The 23,481-nt window shown below is 42.7% G+C and overlaps 1 protein-coding gene across 3 annotated transcripts; it reads right to left on the bottom strand.

Moving 5' to 3' along the window:
* Window positions 1-869: 869 nt before the first annotated feature.
* On the bottom strand, window positions 870-22,026 carry LOC310962177 (estrogen-related receptor gamma-like; the record flags this gene model as incomplete). Of its 3 annotated transcripts, none has more annotated exons than XM_083934559.1 (8): window positions 870-1,114; window positions 1,411-1,680; window positions 6,904-7,086; window positions 7,531-7,641; window positions 13,678-13,794; window positions 15,178-15,335; window positions 15,469-15,729; window positions 21,971-22,026. In XM_083934559.1, the coding sequence occupies 8 exons, from the start codon at window positions 22,024-22,026 to the stop codon at window positions 870-872; spliced, it is 1,401 nt and encodes a 466-aa protein (XP_083790685.1). The 3 variants fall into 3 exon arrangements, with proteins under 3 accessions (XP_083790685.1, XP_083790686.1, XP_083790684.1); XM_083934560.1 differs by having other exon boundaries at window positions 7,525-7,641; window positions 15,475-15,729; XM_083934558.1 differs by having other exon boundaries at window positions 15,475-15,729.
* Window positions 22,027-23,481: the final 1,455 nt, after the last annotated feature.

The following is a 23,481-nucleotide window of genomic DNA, read 5'->3' as shown; positions in this document are numbered from 1 at the left end:
AATCTTCTTAAAAAATTATTATCCACTGTAACTGCTTTAATCTACTCTTCATTAATGCCATGTTAGTAAATAAAAAACAGCAAACGAACAGAGTCACTTTTAAATAAATATCACTTTGCTGTCGTACAATTGTATTACGGATCAGTAAGTACTCTTTCCCTGAAATCTTCTGCTCAAATCAGGAGGCCGGCTTTTGTTTAATGAGATTTAATAGCTTCCCTTTTATCATTTAAATGTGAATGTGGTGGATAGATAGATACTTTTTGCGGTACACAACACAGCAGGGATGCAGGTTTACGTGAATGTCTTACAGGCCACGTTATATTATTGTGGACATATGCTGGTATTAATAGTATGAGTCTTTACTCTTTGGCAAGACTTACCTCTTAGGACACATTTACCTTTTTCTGTACAAAAAGGACAAACAAAGTCAAATCATTAAAAGGCTCTCTAAATGCACTAGAATGCAGATTAACAGGCTTCAAGATGGATGAAATAATCCACGAGGATCTTCAAGTATCAGGTGGTCTTTTGACAAAGAAGCTCTACTTTTGGCATGTTACTTTAAATATCTCTAGAAGGCGCTTCCCTCTGCTTTGATTCTGTCTGTCTGTCCGTCCGCCTTCGACCTTTCGAAGCAGGTCAACGCGCTAAAATGAGCGCCACAACAGCAGAGATGACAATGTCGTCTTCGTCAAGACACTAAACGCAAATTAAACTTCTCCATTCGAACTGGGAGTAGGACAAATACATGGTGTCAAACCCCGTCATTTGCCCATTATGCTTCACTTCCTGTCACTCTAACACCCCCACCCCCACCCCATCCCCCACCCCGCGCCGGGGTATCAGGACGAGGTCTGTGTTCGGGGTCAGGCTTTTGCCTCCAGCAGTTCGAGGAACAGTTTGTGCATGGGCACGCGGCCGTCCTGTTTGATGCTGCAGAAGTGCTGGACAGCGCGAGCAGCCGTCTGACGGAGGAGAGGGAGGGTCATGATCAGTTTGCCGGCCCGTCGGGGGTCCTCGGGGTGGTGGGTGGCCTCATAGTCCTGTAGGGCCCCGTGAAGGACATCCTGGAGTCTCTGAACTGCGTCTGAGTCCTCGATTTGCATGGAGTCTATAAGAAGAGATGGAATTTAGGAATGAATGTACGCCAAGGAAAGAAATGGAAAGAAATTCAGAAAACAAAAATTTCAGAAAACACCATTCTAGATTTAGATTAAATTGCACTTATTGCATTAAATGTTTTGCAGGTATTTGGACATAAATCCTTTGGGGACCATAATGTGCACATAGTTTCATGGCAAGTGATCCAATAGCCGTTGAGATATTTCAGTCTGGACATGATCTGTGGCCCAACTGGCTACGAATTGTGCAGATACATGGTATCTATGACTGTGTCTAACTTAATACCTGAGTTAGCGAGAGCAATAGCCTTGAGCACCACAAACTCCTCCTTCTCCAGCCCCATGGTTTTATACTTCTTCACCAGCTGCAGGATGGCGTTGTTAAGGTCGAGCAGCCCGGCCAGCTTCGACTGCTCCTCGTCCATGATGTAGTCCTCGGCGTACACCAGCTTGTCCTCCAAGGCCAGCGAGCGGAACACGACTCGAAGAATCAAAATCTCCATCCAGCCGCTCTGCAGTAGACTCATCTGGTCAGCAAGAGAGAGGGAGGGGAAGCCTAGAGAGATGAGGGCAAAGGAAACATTTTAAAGGGATAATCCACATAGGGACACATTATGAATCAAGGCCAGTTGATTTGCTATGTTAATTAGTGCCTGTAAAAAAAAAGAATTGTGTAATGTCTTCTGTGGCTCTGGAGGGAGATTTCTAACGTCTGAAATGACCCTAATGATGTCATCATGGTCATCTTGGATCGGGTGCAAGACTACAAATATTTCACAGAAAAAGAAGTGGGCATTTCAGGCCTAATGAAAATGCTTTTACGTTGCATTGTGGAAATTGTAGGATTGAGTATTTTTGAAGAAGCGCCCAAGAGTCTGAATATTTCAGCCTCAAACAACAAAATCATCTTTTAATCCGTTCCACACAAGTCCCCCGACTTTCTGAAAAGGCAATACTAAATTGCTGCAGTACCCCTTTAAATCATTTAGTTAAATTGCATCTTGGGTGGTATTCAAATTCCCTCAGCCTACTGCTTCTATCTAAATATCCCACTGATTCCAGCATTAATAATAATTTGTATTCAGTGTAATAATATCATCATGATGATACCGATTCCCTCGTAAGAAGACCACATTGCAAAGGGCATGACAAAGGACAGAGGGAGTGAATAGGGGGTGAATTTAACGACACTCTGTGGAACACGCCCACTTTGATTGACAATTACACCCCACAGGAGCATGATTAAACCTGCTCACGTTCCCCGCATAAACCCGCATACACACGCTCACACACACGTTTACTGTAATTAAACAGATGATTTTACAGAGCGAGGGGTGGAGGGGGAGGCGTTTGTGTTTTTGACACCATCGGTGATTGTTATCAGGATCCGCTGGTCTTTACAATCACCCCGAGGATGTCAGTGGCGCCTGTTCCCCCGCTATTGCTCCCTGATTGATTGGAAACGCTGCCTGTGCACAATTTCATTGGTCGATAGGGATCAGTATTCTGGCACCGGACCATCGATCAGGGAAACAGAGTGTGTTTGGGGCTGTGTGATGAAATCTCAGGCAATTGATTTGATATATATTGATATATTTTAAAATACCAGTTAAACCTTCAATAAAGAGAAAAGAGTGGGTTTTAAAGGGACGAAGCAAAGGACGCTGAGGGCAATAAGGAATGCTGACATTTCTTGCCAGCGTTGGTTGTGTCGTATCAATAGCGACACACGGCCAGTCACACCACAGTCATCTTTAACACACACACTCAACAGCCATCTTGCGGCACAGACCCAAAAAGGCCAAAAGCGAAGAGGGCGGTTGGTCTTTAGCCAGCTCATCTGCCAGTCTGGCCCTCAGTCTTCAGACCACATCATCATCAATCTGCCTGATAAGAGTGGACGCAGAGGAGGAGGGGGGGCACCCAGGACAGTAGCCCCATCACACTCACCTCCCCCTGGGCAAAGAACTCAGATGGCCCAGGCCACTTTGCCCAGGACCCTGGTTCTCCCAGCGATGGGGGTCGTGTGGCCTGCCACTCATCTAGAGCTGATGTGACACGGCTATTACGCTGCTGGGAGGGGGCCGTCTTTTTTCTTAATATCCATTCTCTGTATGCGTGTCTCTTCTATCTACCTTTCCTTTTTTATCTCCTGTCAGTTGAGCTGCCTCGGTCTCAAAAAGCTCCTCAATCTGTTTGTTGAATGATGCTATTGTCCCTTCCTTTCATTTTGTCTTCTGTCTCATGATCTCCGTCATCTCAACTCCAGTCACTCTCGCTTTTTTCCATTTCTATCTCTCTTCTTTATCTTTTTTTCATCCTTTTTCTCTTCCTCTGCCTCTCTGTCTCTGTCTTTCTGCTGTTATCTCTGTTTTTTTTAATTGGAAAAGCAAAAATTCTACTGGAAGGGCAATGTTTTCAGGCAGCAGTGTCATTTTGTCTGCCAAAACAAAGAAATCCAATTAATTTATCCTTATGAATAAATGTTTGTAAGGCCCAAACTTTTATTCTCAGAATAGTAATAAGTATATTACAAACAGAGGAAAGCTAATTTTAGCATTTGTGCAGGTAAAGCCAGTGAATGTTTGGGGCGGCTGCGACTCAGAGAGCAGATTCTGAAGATCGGCGGTTTGATCTCCATCTCCTCCGGTCCGAATGTCGAAGTGTCCTCAGGCAAGACACTGAAACCCCAATCGTATGAATGTGGTTTGAATGATCAGATTGGATGTTGACAGTCTGTGTGAATGGGTGAATGCGACAAGTAGTGTAAAAGGAACCTGACTCCACCAGATGGATGGATTCGCATAATTTGCATTGCTCAGCACATCCATCTGGGAACTCTCGTTTGGAGATCTTTTGTGAAGGGGCGGAAATACTGGTTGCTGATTGGATAAACTATCTGTCTATCACCAACATACGGGCACAATCAACCAAATAAAAGAAAGGATATTTGCCTTTTGTGTAACGCAAATTTACAGATAAAAGGCACAATCTCAGGTGCCCGGTCAGTATTCCAACAGAAGGATCCAATAGAAAAAAGTGCGCTCATCTCTTCTGTGGAAGTCGCCATGTTGTTTATACTGAACAGTCGCTTCTTGTTGCCAGGCTCTGTCCTTAACAAAATCCACCTACCACCATTTCCAAAGCAGTAATTTACTGAAATCTTCACTGTGACAAAGTCCAGCGAAAAAACAAATCTTATGTTCCTCCTGTTATACAGTCTTTATGCTAAGCTAAGCTAACCAGCTGCTGGCTCCAGCTTTACATTTATCGTGTAGACATGAGTGGTATTGATCTACTTGTCTAACTCTCTGTAATGAACAGTAACAACCTGCTACTGATCAGGTCTTTAAAAATCCTCTCCTCTTTTTGAAATTGACGTGAGTTGTTCAATGCAAGAAGCCTATTTATTTGCCTCAACTCGTCCGATTGGAAGTGTGTCTTAGTTTCATTTTATTTAGTTTTTAGTGACATTTCATAACTTCAAGTAAAATGAGCTTGACAGTTGGATGAATACATAACTTTCCCTGTGTCTCTCTCCCCTCAGGTGGGTATCTGCTGTGTGTACAGGCACTCCCCCAGCAAACCCCTCCACTGGCAAAGAGCTACAAATACACCCATCAGTCGGGCTCCTTCTGTCTCGTGCGCTGACAGTAAAGAGCCGACAACGGGAGAAAAGAGGCAGACAGCAACAGCCTGGGGGCGAAGTGTGTGTGTGTGTGTGTGGGGGGGGGGGGGGGGGGGGGGGGGGGTTCTAACAGAACAATGAAATACTGAGGGACACCAAACACCAACAAATGATCAAATGGCTGCTTCATGTGGACTTTGTAGGAAGAAACACAATGACAAATATGGTTGAGACAGCACACACACACACACACACACACACACACACACCTGCTTTGTTTGTTTTGTAAGCATTTCAGAGATTGGGCATCAACAAAAAGCCCAGGTGTTTCCATGGTGATGTTTTGGGTGTGGATAACCATGGCTGATAAAGCAGTCGGGGCTTCAGTTAGACGATAAGAAAACACAACAGAACAGAAATCAGGAGAGATAATAATTTGTCCTAGTAGGGCTGGGCGATAATTCAGTAGGAACATTTTCGTTCAAAGGAATCGGTACGATGAAGAAATCATGACGGGATTTTGTGATACACAATTACGTTGTCTAAACTGACTATAACAAGAACTCAAAACTTCTCAAAAAATGTCGTCTGAAATATCTGAGGGAGTATCATGAAAATTGCAGTTTTGGTTCTATAATCAAAGTTTACATCAAATACCACACAGTGTCATGAAATTAACATTAACTGGATGCATAACCCATGGTTTCACATGTGTGAGCAGATTAAGTCCTTCTCTCACATGCAGGCGATAGAAGAGAGAAATATATCCTCAAAATGATCATATATATTTTTCTATATCGTTTCTATTACAATTGCGAAAAATCGTTATCGAGATCTGATGTTACCTATATAAGATGGAATAATGATTTATTTCATTATGGTTAATCTATCGCTGTTGGAAACTTCGGGATCTGTGCTAGAATATAAAATGCATTCCTGAGGATTTTCCTGGGTTTGTAACGGCGAGAGAAATATATCCCTATTTTTCTATATCGTCTCTATTACAATTGCGAAAAACCAGTGGCCGAACTGCGGCAATATTTACGTCATTTGGACCACACTGTGCATTCTGATCCTTGTACGTTGTGTTCGTTTTCCACCAAAGTTCTTGAAAGAATGAGAAAATACTCACACAGGAGTATACAAAAACAGGCTTTATCATGACTATTTAGTTATTGTATTACCTGAAAACATGCTATATCGTTATATATACACATTATCGAGATCTGATGTTACCTATATAAGATGGAATAATGATTTATTTCATTATTGGTTAATCTATCGCTGTTGGAAACTTCGGGATCTGTGCTAGAATATAAAATGCATTCCTGAGGAACGGCTGATCCACTGGCAGACCAGGCTTGTTTGACAACTGATTAATCATTGCAGTCATTTTTGCCAACATCTCTCTTCTCCCAGATTTTTTAAATGTGATTAATGTGCTGCTTTTCTCTGTTTTACGCCGTTTGCAAACTGAATAGCTTTACGGACGTGAGGGGAAAGAAGAAATTAGTTTGTTAATTCAGAGCAGCTTATAACCAAGGGTGGCAGGGGCTTCAGAATGTCATTTTTTTTCATTTGTGAGAGTTGCAAATGTCTCCAAGTATCAAAAGCAGACCTGCAAACCACTGTTGCCGTCGCATACAATTACAACCGTCGACATAGATGCATGCCTGCGTTTTAATCCTGCTAAGCTGCTGGAATGCACTTCCCCTCTCCTTTCCATCCTCTCATCCGAAGAAAAAACCCCTCTGAACATCCTCTCTGCTGTTCCTGTGTCAGAGGAGAAGTTAAGTGTGTTCCAAGTGTCGGGAGGATTTCCGTAATTCAGAGTCGACAGCGGTCCAGGAAATGAATTAAAACTTCCAGGTGGCCACTGATCATCTGGTTGATATATTGGGAACACGCACATTGGTCAGCAAGGGCATGGCGCACACACACACACGCACGCACGCACACACACACACACACGCAGAGGATGACTGACAGATAACACACAGTCGTGCCAACATGCCCTCTCTCCTCTGGGCATCTTGGCAACCACAAGTCAAAACAATCTCCTCTGATCTGATTATAGACTTAATGTGAGCTAATGTGTGTGGCGCAGTGTGAGGGCAAACAACTGCCCGGCTTAACTGACCGCCCTTGTACCTGGGATGTGTTTGGCCCAGCCGATGTTGACCACCAGCTCTCTGTCGGCCAGGTCGCACAGCGTGGTCAGAGCCTTGATGTCGCTCTCGGGTACAGTAGGGTCCGGCATGGCGAAGATGCCCTCCGGCTCGGCCACCAGCAGCAGGGACACCACCTTGTTTTCTACCGCACCACCAACGATGACTGAGAGATGCAGAGAGTAAAAAACACAACTTTGTTATTAACATAACCACCTCTATTTATTCATCATCATTGATTTTATTGAAAACCATGTATCTCCAAATTTGATGATGTTGAATCAAAAGGGATGAAGTGTTTCATCGTGGATACTTCTAAAGCTAATTAAAGCATTCGAAACCCCACAGGATTATTTGGAGAAAAAAAAGCTGAAAATTGTGATGTTATTTCTAGTTCAGGAAGTTTTGGACACACACGGTTTTCACAGAAGGGCAACGTAGTTCATTAGAGCCATTCAAAGCTCCCCACGTCTCACTTCCAGCACAACAGTTGGCGTTGACTAATGCCAACTCATTAGCAAATACAAGCTATAAAAATGATTGAGCGTTATGACAGACGGCGTCACAGAGAGCAGACAGTACGGATAAAACTGGAGCCTCTCACACTTACACGTCTTTTTCTGAGGCAAGGCATTCTGAGGGTGCAGATACGGGCTGTTCTCGGCGTCTATTCTCCTCTTGTACTTCTGTCTGCCGCCTCGAACCCGGTCCAGACGCACACCTGCGGAAACCAAAACACCAGGATATTAAATGTTTGGTGTAACGCTCTAAATGTCACTTACAGGTTAAATTCACTCACACACCCTGGATACATATGGACACAAAGTTCAATTCAATTTAATTTATAGTGCCAAATCATAACAAAAGTTATCTCAAGACACTTTACATATAGAGTAGGTCTAGACCACACTCGCTTACTGAGTCTTTTATGATTTACAGAGACCCGACAATTCCCCCATGACCAGCAACAAGTCAAACTATCTTTAATAATAACAATTTTTATTATATACAGTATTAATCCAGCAATCTTGTGCACACAGTGGCGACTAAAACCAAAAAATGTTGCTTCTTATTTGAAAAAAACCTCTAATAATACAATTTTGACATTTCAAATATTGAATAAATGAACTTCTGGTTTGATTTAATGGTTTTAAAAAGGGATCTTGAGCAAAATGTGAGTACATTTGTTGAAATAAAGTATAATATTAATGCATTAGTTTGGAAATTCTGTTGATCTTAAAAAAAAGAGATCCAAAAGTTACCAGATGAATTCAATGTATTTCATTAGCATTGATGAAAAGAGTAATGCCTGTGCAGTGACTCTGAACGCGGACTGCAGTTCAATCGGGTGATCAGAAAGAGGCTTCGCGTTGAACCATCGACCGACCGTCGACCATCATGATGTCACCCGTCATCTGCCTCGGTGTCACAACGACCCAGAGGACACATGAACGGAACATGTCTAATGCTGGCACAGCGGCACGCATCCTGTAACAGGACACGCGAGAACTCCAGAGCAGCCGATGACAACTGCTCATCTTCATGAGCGTTGTAATCACCTTGTCACCACGTTGATGGGGATATTAGACCATTGTGTGTGTGTGTGTGTGTGTGTGCATGTGAGAGTAGTCACCCGGTGTATCTCTAAAGAAAATGTGTCCAGCGAATGTGTGAACGTGACTCAGGGAAGCTTCAGTTGTGGTGTTGGGTTACCTGGTCTACACAGTGTAAATGGCCATAGTGACCCTGAATAGATCTATAATGGCACCCTGAGGGTATTATTTGCCCACTTGACACCTCACAGTGACACTTCATCCCTTTGAGCCTGCTGCGTCCTGTACTTATTCTTAGATATTTATGGAGAGCGTGCATGAACATCCACATTAAATAACACAACGTCCTCTTAATCAGGCATGTAAAGTGTGTTTCTTGCATCATTGGTTTGTAACGCTATTGCGTGTCGTTTTATATTCAAGCCATTAGGAACAATTTTTATCGAATTTCTGCTTTATTAGCATGAACAGAGATGGGTAAGATGGAGACGGGACCACTCATAACAAAGCGACAGTGCAAGAATGCGGCCTGTGACCTTTGCTGAGTACAAGACTACAATGAAATATCGTGCTCAGATTTTGTACGACCGCTTACTTCCTACATTTGAAGGCTCTGACAGAAAGAAGCTGTAAAATCCCTACCAACCTCACGCCCTAGTACTGTAGAACATATTTTCTCAATCTTGATCTGACCTTGTCTGAGAAAGTTAGAACAGTTTGGAATATATCTCATGAGGGATTTGTCTATTTGAGCTTTTCTCTAAACTCTACTGATTAGTTTGAAGTGGACTCATGTAAACTAACCACAGCGGCTTCCTGGTTGATTCAATATGGAAGTGCCAAAAATTGCAGTTTGTTGAGTGTCCACTAGGGGCAGGTTTCATAAAAGAGCAATTTCTCATTGAGCCCCATGTTAAACAGGGCGTATTTCACAGCACAGTTAGCCACTGGCCCTCACTTCTCCTCTGAGGTAAACGTCAGCCAGATCGACGTATCTCCCTCCCCCCAACGTCACATCAATGCCCTTTTTTGGTAAGATGAAACAAGGCGGAGTCAAAGTCTGACAAGATGGCGGCTCCCGTAGACGAGGACGATTGGATCAAGTTGAGAGAACAGACCATGTAATTTTAAAAAATGTGTCAACTTTTCATGATATAGATTTTAGATCATATAGTCATACTTTTGAGCATCACATTTAGTCCCATGATGATAATATGGGTAAAATGTGAGCAGGCAGTTTTGGGGTTGACAGGAAGAAGTGAAGAACTCGTACTCGAGAAGACGAGTGGGGAATTAAAGAAGAGATTTGTAGGGCAAACTCAGTGCCCCCTGACCCCCTTGTGATGTCATGAGGGGCAAATAGTGTGGATTATCCTGGGCACTTGGCAGGTGCCACTCTGAGGCGAGAGATGAGAGATGAGGGAAGAGGACGCTTACTTGTGCGTCGGATTTAACGCGAACGCAAACGCCAAACTAAACGACTTTGGTCACTGGATATGTCGGAAAAAGTGTGTTTTATACGGGTATATTTGCTTGTTTGGGCTCCGATCTGACAGTTATCCAAACACACACACATTAGAGCTAAGTGTAACTCTTCACAGTGGAATGTGCTGACAACCAAAAGGCCAAGAATAGCTTTGGTGGATAACAGGCGCACACACCTCCTCCCTGTTCTTCTGTACAGCCCATCAGAGTTCGATAAACACGGGCTACTCAGACATTGATCTATTTTTTGCCGCTTTCATCACTCTGCCTTCTTTTGAGGGTGTCTCGATCTTCACACGGGAGGCTTTACAGGTTCCCAAAAGGCGCACGGCGCAGCGGCATCAAGAAAACGGACACCCGGCCACTGATCCAGACGGATCCAGGTTACCATCCCCCGTCCCCCGACGCCTCCATCAGTCCTGCCACCAGCATGTGTTCAGTATAAACAATCCCGCACTTCTCAGATGTTGTGAGGAACATCCACAACGCCACTGTGGCATTACATTCCCCGCTCAATGCTTCTCAAGTGAAAAAGATGTGGAAAATGAAAAGAACACACAGTCTATCTGGTCTGTTAAATGTGTCAGGATTCATATTAACAAAGCAGGATTAACACACCTGAGACCAAATAACTTCAGGCAGAGACAAACGTACTTTACAGAGGTATTGTTGCACCATTAAAAAAAAACATCTGTATGATAAACTGCCTTTTGAAAATGGTCCGAACATTTTGCCAACCTATGCGTATTTACTGCCCTTAGAAGTGACAGCGAACTGTAGTATCGAGAGCTAAACACGGCTTAATCAAATCCTGCACGGGGTCTATATGTCTTTTAGCTGTGTATTTAATACGGCTCTGAGTCTCCCCATTAAACCTCACAGCTCCTCTGTCTCGGCCTTTACTGCGGCCTCTCCGGGGAAGAGGGGCATTACGAGACACGATGAAGCGCGTTACGAGGGCGCTTACGACGGGAGTTATGAGGGGCAGTTCGCATTTCACGGAGGTCCAGGAATCCCACAAGGCATCTGGAGGAATTTACGAGGGGGGAGGGAAAGCAAAAGGGGGTGGCAAGAGAAGAGGGGGTTTTGAGAGGTGGACTGGGATGCTGTCGATGCCCGTACCCTATTAAAAGCAGCTAATTTAGAAAAATGGCGGACACACACTCACCCACAAAACACAGCAGAGGTGTGTGTTCATAAATGTGAGTGCAGGCTGACGTGTTTAAACAAACTCGTATACACAAACTGATACGCGTGTAAAGATGCTATAATTCTGTGTATCCATAACTCACACACACACACACACACACACACACACACACACACACACACACACACACACACACACACACACACACACACACACACACACACACACACACACACACACTCACACATATTTAGGAACGCACAGCAGCAATAAACAGATGCTGTGGTGTGTTTGGACAGGAGTAGGTGGGATTAAAGGATCATTCCAGTTTATTACAACTGGGATCATCAGATATCTGGCCAATACCTACTTAAATAGTTGGATCGGGGATGCTGTAGCTTGATGTAGACAATGGGGCTGATATATTAGATTCAATTATATATCGTATTATTATTTATTATTCAAATGAAAAAATAACAGTTCAGTGAATTCATGTCTATGTAATTATTTGTTACATGTTGTTTTACAAAGTTAGGAAAGTAATGTGTAAGTGGAGCCTGATGTTGTCTCATAAAGAATCCTCCAAGTCACTTCCACACAATAAAGCTACAGCTTATTAATTAGAGACTAGTATTGGATCCTGACTTAATAACAGCCGATATCCAAAGCCTAATTATCAGTATTGGTATCGACTTCGATATCGGTATTATATATCGGTATGTTATATTAAAGTCTGTGCATCCCTAATCACAACTGGGATCTTATTTTCATGATTTCAGCCACTTTTTCTATTGGTTATAGTTACATTATAATTATGATAGTAACTGCTGAGATCAGGGGATATGGTGACATCCCTAAAGTCACATCACAATCACAAGGGCTGTAAACAAGTCAACAATTTAGCTGCATTGTCACTTTATGTGGAGGTAAAACCAAAAGTGAGTGCACCCAAAATGACGGTAATGAAACGGTGTGTGCGGTCCTTCGGCCTATAGAATGTCCTTACAATTTTATGGTTAACTTTCATTTTATCTACCAAATAAACTCGGCAATCATGCAGCATTGTATAAAGGCCTGATCGCACCAGCATCTCAAATGGCGAAATTTAGCATCTGAATCAATTTTTCAAGTTCAAATTTAAGAGCAGTTAGCCGCAAACGCATTCAGCTGAGTGTTAGCGACAGTCTTAAATGGAGTGAGCTAACATAGCTTGCTGTGTCATGCCATCCACTTTAATTTTACCTCCTGTGTCAGAGTATAAACTGCTTCACAAGGGAAGCACAGTTTATAGACAGGGGTCGACAAATATGTTTTCTTTAATAAGCTGTGTGACTTATTGTACCGTTAGCGACCAAGCTAACAAGCTGCTAACTGACTATAAGGGAGCGCAAAGCAATCTTTTTCTCCCCTCTTTCCTCTTTTTATAACTCTTTAATAAATTAAATGGTGTATGCCTAAATGCTTAATCTTTACATTTACTATCCCACGGTCCTAAAATTGTAGCCACTACACACACACACACACACACACACACGTGTGCATGCATGTTTTATCTGCTCTCCCCTCTTTACTATCATCTCTTGGCCCCGCACAGCGCGCAGCAAGTGGTCGGTACAGTAGGAGGTTGCTAATGTTTTCCTTTTGGAGTCACTTCTAAATCTGGACAACAATATGTCACCAGACAGGCACACGGTCAGACCAAAGGAGCACCTGACCGCTGTCACAGTATGTATACATGTCATCGCTCTCTGTCCATAGATGTGAGCATACGTTTTCCACCGTACAGTCGAAAATAAATTAACTTGGCTGAAAATTATTTGGTGTATTTTTTATTCATTCAACCTTATTTGATTCTGTGGGTGGGTATAAATACACTATAGCAAGGCTGTGTCTGTAATTCAGAAAACTTTACTGTCCAGCACAATGCTTTACGCTGGGTTCGTTAGATCAATCGCCCAATTCTCATTCAATGAATTACCCAACTTAGAAATGTATCTCAAAACTTTTTCTATTTTTGTAAAGTTTCGTTCCAGGTGCCCCTAGCAACGACTCGCTCCATGGCTGCCGCAGTGTTAAACACACACACTGGCAGATTTCCAGAAGCTATTTTGGAGGAACACTGGTGAAGCAAAGAGTGACACAACTGAACATTTAGCAGCCCTCTCCTCCCCCTTAAAGACACTATGTATTGTTCCTGCCCTGTGTTTACTACACACACACAGACCTACACACACATCACAGCTGGCATGAAGGAGCTGAAGTTTAACTGTCAAAGGTTTTAGGTTTCACTGGAGTCTACAGAACAGTACATGCTGTCGCCAGTTTATCAGGTGAGACTTTTAGAGAATCTCAGCTGGCAATCAGGGTATTGTTCCCAAGAATGCACAACATAGAAATTGCAGTCAGACTTGTGTTAGCCTTCGCTCTCCGGTGCTTTTTCTCTGTCTCAACCGCATAAAGGATGAGGTTTGAACTTCTGCCAAGACTAGCAACCGATCAATCCCAGAAAAAGCCACTCAAACAATGTTTTGACCCGAGGCCGGAAAGTGTTTTTTAGTCTATAGCTGACCTTCTCTCAACATGCCCACGGACAGACATTTCAGAAATCGACAGGCCTGACAGGATTTCCTTCTTCTCTTGGTGATTTCACATTCATTGGACGCTGGGCAGCTGTATTCAATGTTACCTGGAGGAGAGAAGAGGAAGATAAAACATCATTTTTTTTAAAAACAGGTCGCAGTGAAGCAATAAATCAATATTTTTTTTCATCCTGTCTTCATTTCATTCTGACGACATTCTCATATTGGGATTCACAGTTATCATGCGAAAAATGTTACACTTTCACTAAAACATGTCACAGCACAAATTCTTAAAGGCGTACTCCAGCATTTTAGGGTTGTACTTTAATAAAGTTGGGGGCAGACACAAGAGACAGATTAAAAGAATAATAGTGATTATTAAAGCAGTAGATGCAGAGACATCCTGACTATTAGCTCCAAAACTCAGGATCCAACCCATAATGCAACTGAACTTTCATTTGACTGTCCTTGCGAGGTAAAATTCTCACATCTTTTAAACTCTACACCTCTAGTTTTTGTGCCTCAGGCCTTCTGTTATGAATGTGTAATCTCAAATAAAAACTGAGAAAAACCTGATGACATCGCAATCACAATCACAATGAATAGTTTTTACAGGGTGTGAAGTCCTCCTTGTGACGAGTAAACTGATCTCCATGTGTGAAATCAGGGGACCTTTAAATTATTTAGAATTAACATTATATCTTGCTGTTTGTAAAACGCATATTCAAAAGAATCCTTAATTTTTACCATGACTTTCACTCACAATCAGTGCAATCACACAGCAACAAAAAAAAATGTTCCCACATCCCAACGCCTAATTGGGAGTAATAGCCATGGCAGCCAAATGTGTGTGTTAAGCCTGATGGCGTTCAGCCAGTTGCAGACGCTCTCAGCTGCCACCCTCAATCAGAAATAGGAAGTATCTGATGAGCCAGACATCAGATCTCCTCGGTTGATCTGACAGCCGTTCATCCGGTTTGCCCTCTGAACCCATCTGCAGTAGCCAACTTCTAGAGGCCTAAACACATCGCAGCCTGCCCGGTTCCTCGACCTGGGCCGCGAGCCCACAGAGCACAGGACAATCCTTTTAAAACACCCAAACTGCATGCTACTGCCTCTTGCCAGTAATGGCTTTCCAGGGGTAAAGCGAACACGTGCACATTCAGCACCATATGTTATCTGAGGCTTTAAAGCCTGAACGCAAACATGTTGACTATATACACGATGCACTGTTAAACGCATATCAGCTGTTTGCAAACAAGTCTTTATTTAAAGCCTTTCTGCAGTCACAGGCAGGAGGTGGAAGCTGAGACTCAACTGATCAGGGTTTGTTTATACCAAAACACACGGCTGCATCTGCACCATGTTGCTAGTAAAACAGGTTTATATGATGCCGGAAGGCATTATCAGCCATGCACAATAAATTCTGTTACTAAGTGTGAGCATGAAACCCATGCCTAAATGTGTGTATAATTGCGTGTCTCTCTTACCCTGGATGGTCCTCTTGAAGAAGGCCTTGCAGGCTTCACAGGAGGCGACACCATAGTGGTAGCCTGAGGCAACATCGCCGCACACCAGACACACACGCTTGGCCACGGAGCCCAGCATGAATTCACACTTCACTTGGCTTTCTTCTTCCACAAACCTCCTGAATGCAGGTGGGAGGGAGGAAGAGAAGGAGAAGAGAATAGGAACAATGAAAATGAATACGCTCAGATAGTAATAGCACAACATCTGAAGTGGAGTGACACACACAAAATAAGGGACAGAGTAATGCATACACCAACCTATTTGCTCCTCCATTGTTGGCCAACCCCGCTGTGTGACCATAAAGGCCTGGCGATTCCAGCCCATTGGTGTGAATGTGATGGCCCTTGATCAGGGCCCCGTAGCTGGAGTTTGTGTCCGAGGAAGAGCTTCCAGGACTGGGTTGGGCCGGGCTGATGTCGCCCTGAGAGCTGGGGCTGGGGCTGGAGGGCTCACGCTTTATAGTGGAGGGACAGGTGGGGTCCAAGCCCCTCACTGACATCCTGCCCAGATGTCTGTAAGAAAGAAAACAAAGAGAAAGGAGAAACATTATTATATATAAATATATATATATATATATATATATATATATATATATATATATATATATATATATGACACCTTATTGTAATACATATTCATGATGCAAGTGCAAGATTTGATTCTCAGGTCAGCTTTTATATAAGGAGTCACCTTGGTCTTGTGATAAATATTAATGAGCGGGCAGTTTTATTAAGTCAGGCATCATTTACACAGATAGTAATAATATACTAAGCAGCTTGGAAAAATAATTACCTTTAAGTTATGGATTAATGTATGTATTTTCAAACCATATACAGAGCTAAAAATGTCCTGAAAGCTCCTGATATAAACATCCTTTTTCCCCCCTTGTTAGTCTCCCAATCTCCACCTCTCCATCCCCACATCCCTTTCATTCATGCATCCATCCATTCCAGTCTTATCTAAACCAGCCGTTTGGGATTTCCCACATATGCAAAGTTGCTGTCCATTTACACTGCTTTGTTTTTAAAGAAGAAGATTGCTTAAGCAAACGTAGGGAAATAGCCAAGCCAGCAATCATCCGCTTCATCATCGCCATTATGTTCAATCCAAACACAGCCGTCTTTCTATTTCTATTACCTTTAGTATTTTTTTCTCTCTCTCTCTATTGTCTCTTTGTGTCTCTCAATTACTCATCATACCCGCCTACAGCAGTTGAAAGGTTGTTACAACACTGATCAGCTTTTTCTTATTATTAGGTAATGTTTAAAAAAAAGGTGCTATTGAAATAATCCATTGAGAGAACAGCTGCTTTGTAATGCAATAACTGAGATCAAATGTTTGTGTGTATTGCGCATGGGAAGTCAACCCTAAAACCACTACAATGGTTTAAACAACAACATGCTCTGCTCTTTCTGTTTCTAATTATTTAAAGATCCCATATTGTAAAAATTGAGATTTCCATAATTTTTATTATTATTATAAAGCAGGTTGAGGTGCTATATAAATACTGTAAAAGTATCCGAACAATCAATCCACGGAGAAATGTACACAGCCCATATTCAGAAACTGCGTCTATAAACAGGGAGACAGGACTTCTGTACTGTTGTGATGTCACAACTATATGACATTTAGGTAGAAAGGGCAGCTACCGTGGCGTTACAGTCATTCCCCGGCTGCAGTGACTGTGCAGAGAGACCGAGAGCACAGATGCAGAAGACCCAAAACACTGACCAATCAAAGCTGACTTTGGGCTTTTTCAGGAAGAGAGCTTAAGTAACTAAAGTAAGTAACAGTAACTAACACAGAGCGTTTCAGACAGAGGCTGAATACACGTATATTTAAACAGACAATATGAGTAATAAAATGTGGGTTTTTTTACATTAAAGCATGTAAACATGTTCCAGTAGAAACCCCAGTTACAGGTATGAAACAGAAAATGAGCATGTCTCCTTTAAATATTTTCTAAACAATTCAGACGGAGACATTCTTCTGTCATAGCACTGCTGTACTTTCAGGGGTACTTTCTATGAATGCTTCCAGAATACTTTACAGTATAACGGCTTAAAATAAATCTTCCTCTGCCTGCATATAAAAGTGTGTATCATTACTTTATTATTGGATGGAGATGTGACCACAACAGGCCCTCTGTCACCACAGCGAGAAGAAAAAAGCATCTGAAACCAGCTGAGGTGTACACTAGGCACACAGGCATGTGATCTGCGCTCACACACACACACACACACACACACTCACACACTCTCTCACACACACACACTCACACACTTCCCAAAAAAAAAAAACACTCACATCGTGGCGTCAGACGTTCATGTGTAGATGTAAAAATAAAAACCATAGACAGGCTCCGGCTTCCCTACACACACTTCACAATTCATGTGCACTGGAACACGTTCAAGCTCCCTCCACACAAACACACACACGGGCACACACACACACACACACACTTACAGACACATTTTAAAGCAAGTGTCTTCATAAACACCCTGACACATACTGGCATGCAACTGTTTGTCGCCAGGCCAACTTTAAAAAGACCACTGCTACCTCACTCTCTGTGGCTTCCATATGCGGAGGAACACACACACTCTCTCTCTCTCTCACACACACACGCACACACAGCTGTACATCTCTACCACTCTAATCTTGGCCTGGTGAAGTGGATGTCCAAGTCAGTCTGTTTCCTGCCATGTAAATCATTGTCCGCTTGGCCACAAGTCATTTGGTAGGCAAAAAGACTGGCTACGTTTAACCACCTCCAGAGTAAACCATGGGCACGCACTATTGACCGCTCTACAAACCCACAAAGACAGACATATAGACACACAGTAAGAAACAGACTGACAACAAGTTAAAAAAAAAAGTCAAAAGGAGACTTCTCTATAAGAAAACAAAGCAGGTGCAGCAACTTAATCATAGCGTCTGCTGTCTTAAGCGGGGCTATATTTTCATCACTTATGGGCAGTGTAACAAGTGGCATATTTTCCCCTAATAAAGGTAACAGGGTGAACTTGCTAGCAAGCATTTGTCTTTCTACAGAGTAGACACAGAACGGCATTATCATCTATTTGGAGTTGTGTCTTTGGTCGTCTGACAAATGTTAACCCATTGTTAACTCTGCTTTTAGCTCTGTTCTTTTCTCCACCAACTCCTGAAAGAACAATCTGTCTCTTGAGTTGCTAAATGCTGCGCGGTGTTCACCAGCTAGCTGCTAATTTTGTCACTTGTTCAATTGAAAACCTCTACGGCTGGAAAAACCTTCCACAAGCAACCCGTTCTCTTCCCAAATTGTCAAATACGGCCGTTTAGTCCCGACCCCTTGGCGTCACTTGTCAACGCACCGGCTAGCCCTGCGTGTCAAACTGTGACACCCCACTAGACTCGTTGTTTTAAACATAGGCAATGCATGGGTAACACTGCGAATTCAAATAAAACTACTTGGTTAAGATTACGCAACAAAAACACTTGGTTAGGGTTAGGAAAAGATTTCGAGTGGGGTCAAAATAAGTCCTGGTTGAAAGTCCTGTATTTGTTTGACTCAACCAACACCCTGACCTCCTCTGTACGAGGATTTTTACCTCGTACGGACTTACTTCAGGGGCACTTGCTCTGAGAGCAGGCCTGTAGTTCTTGAGTCCAGTCTCTGTCTCAAGTCCACCTTTTTTGCAGTCTTGCACTTGTCTTTGTCTCGTGCCTTGTTAGACTCGGCTATTGTGAACTATTTTGAACTGGCTGAGTTGTTCAGTTGTCAGTGTGCTGAAACTCAGGCAACATATCGGCACTAGCGTTGAAACAATACCCGACTCTTGTCTGAGCCCCCAAAGTTTACCTCAATAACCAATGAACAAGACACCCCCCACACCCCCATTCCTCACCTCTCCAATCCACTTTGAAGACTATAAAAACCGTACAGTGAAGAGATTTCAGTTTGCTTTTAACGTGACTCACTGGTTTACTTATCGGCTATCCATCACCGGCGTCCATATTGCTGTGTCAAGTCTCTGACAGGTACAGAATGAGATATACTTTGTGCTTTTGCCATTATAATGCATCACGGGGACGAAGAGGAGGTGGAGGAGGAGGGGGACTTGCCATAATGAAATGGCATTAGAGTGGGGGTGATCAGATGTGATGTAATATTCACTCTGACAGATTACTAATCTACAACTCCACATAAAAGCCCATCAAAAGACGGTTGGTGGAGCTCGTAGAGCGGCATGCAGCGGGGATAAATCAGAGAGGGTGTGTGTGTGTGTCAATGGGGATTCAAAGTTATCGTACCTTACCCCTTTGTGTCCCAGCAACCAAAACAACTCTAATTGCACCTTGGCAACAAAGGCCAAAATTCAGCGTGAAACGACAAGCAGACAGAAAGAGAGGAGAAGAAGAGAGGCGGGAGGAAATTACAAGAGAGTCAGACAGATAGAGGGAGTGTGAAAAAGCCGGGAAGGGACAGAAAGAAAGGGGCAGTCCTGTGGCTCATTAACCTGGGAGGGGGGAATGTGTTGGAAGAAAAGAGAGAAGGCAACACTCACTTTCAAATGAGCGGAGTCACAATGCAGACACTGACCTGGTGGATGAAGGAGGGAGGGGAGGGAAGGAGAGTGAGAGGAGAAAACAGAGAGAGGGAAGGAAATACAGGAGAGAAAAGTGACCGAGAAATGTCAAGAAAATGGAGGCAAATCCACAGGCCAAGGGGATGGGGAAGTAAAATGCAAGGCGACAGATATTCTCCCTGCAATATCACAAGAAAACATAAATACTGACTAACCTCTTAGCCCTAACCCAACCCCGAGGAGCAGTTATATAGGTCAGTGGGGTCTCAGTAGTGTTTTTTTTTTTTTTTTTAACTAATGAGCCAGTAGGAGATGAGTAGGGATCAGTGGCACCCCAAGCCAGCCGTAAGAGCCTTAGTCAGGCTTTGGACGAAGCTGTTAGCAAGGAGATGAGGTGCCTGTAGTTGGAGCTTTGGACCTGCAGGCTCTGCATACAAGGATAGCGTGCCACGCAGGGGATCATCTGCCGCCATCGCTGCCTTTTCTCCTCATTCCTTATCTGGTTGTTTCTGTCGCCAGCAATCAGACGACCTGTACGTCCATATGTCTTATTTTGGTCCGTCTGTCTCCCTAACACATCTTCCTCTGGTAGGGAATGTTGCTTTCATTGCCCAAAATGCTTGCTGAGAGGTTTTTCTCAGAGCACAGTGATTATGCCACAGCCGCAGATAAAAGCACCACAGTGATGATAATGAACATGATTATTTTTTTTTAGGATTACAGAAAAGAAAGGCAATCAAAATGGTAATCAAACAGCTGCTTCACACATCTTTTCACAGGCTCTCAGCTGCTTTGCGCACGTCGGGAAGATTTTTCTACAGCCTTTGGATGACCCCGACTGTTCTCTTACCTACTCACCCTCACTATCAACAAACAAACTGGACAATGGAAGACGTAAGCAACGCAAACAAACCTTCACAAACCTGGGGAATGTTCTTCGAAACTCCCCCAAAACACAGAGGATTTTACATTTTTACGGGTTTTTACGCAAATCATTCCTAATACACCGCAACTGAGCTGAAAGGATTAGTCAACAGGAAAAGTATTCAGTAACTGTTTCGATCACTGATTAATAGTTTGATACATTTTTAAGCAAAAATGCCAAACTATCTCTACTTCCATAGACGAAATCTTCTCTGTTTTCTATGATAAACTGAACATCTTTGGGTCTTGACCGTTGGACAAAACAGGCAATTTTAAGACTTCATCTCAGGCTTTAGGAAGGCGAGCTGAACGTTAATTACTATTTCATAGACTACACGATTAATTAAAGCACTCGAGAAAATAATCATCCGATTAAATTCCGCAAGAACTAGAAAAGACTGCAACCCGACATTGGTAATTAATGGCACCAGCTTAATTTAAAGGAAGACAAGTGCCAAACATAAGGATGATTTAAATGTTATTGTGACATATTTGCATTTTTCTAACAGAACCAATGAGACTGTAAAATGTAAGGAGTGAATGAGCAAATATTGTAAATGTAACATCGTTTTTTTTCTGACAGGGTAGAGGGTATAGTGGGGATGTTGAATTTGTGTCCTGCAAATACTTTAACCAGTTGTGTTATGCTTTCTCCATCACACTTGATGTGATGGACTCCTCCGACGCTCGACGTCCTTGATCATTTGAATACGTTTTAATTAAAGCGCACAGATGAATGAAACTGACTCTCGGGAGCATTCAAATCAGCGTGAACATCAAAAGCTCCCGGGGCATAGAAAGGTTGTCAAAAGTATTGACACCACATGTTTTAAAACGATGCCTATTGAAAGTACCACAGCTATAAATCTTAAAATCTACAATAAGATTTTGAACCCAAGGAAGAAACACAAAACATGTCTTCAGTGACTTTTGTTTTTTCAGAACCAGCACAGTGTTCAGGTTTGTTAAGTAAAAGTAAGAAAGTATCCTATATTGTGTGCCATGGAGGTATTGAATATCTTTCTATATATATATATATATTCTAGCATTGAATAAAGTTTAAAATGCTGGTATCTTGACACCTTAGTGCATACTATCTGTCATAAACACACACACACACACACACACACATACACAATGTCCCAAAATCAGACATCTTAAAGAATCTTATGTCACACAATTGTAGCTCAGTTTGCCATTACACGTGTGCATACTCCTCATGCTCTGTGCAGTCATGCTGTGGGGTGAAAGTACTTACTCTGTGTCAGAGTGGTAGGTGAAGCACTCTGGGAGGTAGAGGTCGACTAAATCCATGTGATCTCTGCCACCATGCTCTGAAAAGGAGTAAAATGGATATCTGCTTCTGTCCGCCTGCTCTCCTTCTCTTTATCTATTTTCTCCCTCTCCTCTGCAGATCTTTATAAACCCTATCACTCACTGCACTCACTGTTTGTCACTTTCCCTTCGCTTTGCCTCCAAACTCCATCTACTGCCCTCTTCACTGTGGTATCACACTCTCAGCTCCTCTCATTGTTTTCTGTGTCTGTCTTCCTGTCACTCACACTTCTCTCCGACTGGCCCGCTGGCTGCCTTTGAAGTCCTGACTGTTGTGACTAGCCTGTGTCTGTGTGTGTGTGTCTGTGTGTGTGACAAGGGTCTCCTAGCAGAGCTGGCCCCATGAATACTCAGCCAAACCATTTGAATGGCCTTCCCCCCTCCTTGAACGCTGAGCTGGCAGCTGATTGGCTGTCCTCTCGGCCAATGAGAGTCAACCTCTCACTGGGGCAGGTGGATATGACAACAGAGAGGATGTTTTAGATTTTAGCTCTTTATATGGGAGCGTGGACAGCGATTTGTCTCATTCACGCCAGTAGATTTTGTTTTTTTATGACAGTGTTAGAGGGTATGCAATCACCCGAGGATAGATTTTAAAATCGTTTGAGTTGTTTTTAAATGGTTTAGCACCTTCACACCTTCTTTGATTGCTGATCTTAATATGCTCCTAACAGTCACCGTAGGTCATTTGATGCTACCTTGCTCATTGCACCACAAGTGACTTACAAGAAGTCCGATGAAGCAGTTTTTTTTTTTGTTGTTATGCACCAAAGGTTTGGAATAATGAGCTGAATAATTTCCTACAAAATCTACACTTTTATAGTCAATGTCAAGTCTAAAATAAAATCAGCATCTTCCCACATTACCGCAGTTTGTAACTGAGCCTTAACTGACTTACCGCTGCAGGACTTTTATTGGATCTAATCAGCTATGGCTATGTGCCTAATGTGATGCTTTTGACCTTCCGCCGACATCACACACGTGCAGCCAAAATGGGAGGTACAGTAAGCAAGTAGTGCTCGGCGTGGAAAAAAGGGTTCACAGGTTCAACCAGATATAGTGTGATCGAGAGAAACGTCACCACACAGGAAAATGGAATTAAATGTAAAATTAAATGTAAAACTTTTCACTGTTACATTTTCCTGTGTCCACTTTCTTATGTTATTTGTGTACCATTCCATATATCTGGTGTTGCAGGTATATAGATCAGTCAGTTAACTTATAATATATAATAAGGGTCTATTTTTGATCACATAAAGTGCTACTTTAAGTTCTACAATTTTCTCTGATTTGATAGATTTGATTTGATAAGATGAGAATCCAGTAACTATAAGATAACGCCTTTGTTCAGCTCATATTGAATACTGTCATTTCTCCAGTGAGAGTGAAGTTACAATAAGGTGCTCGGGGCTAGAGGAGTCTTATGCAACCTGT

The sequence above is a fragment of the Echiichthys vipera genome, assembly GCF_963691815.1.
Source record: "Echiichthys vipera genome assembly, chromosome: 19".
Classification (NCBI taxonomy): Eukaryota; Metazoa; Chordata; class Actinopteri; order Perciformes; family Trachinidae; genus Echiichthys; species Echiichthys vipera.
The sequence above is the reverse complement of the archived record's forward strand: the minus strand, read 5'-3'. Positions and strand labels throughout refer to the sequence as shown.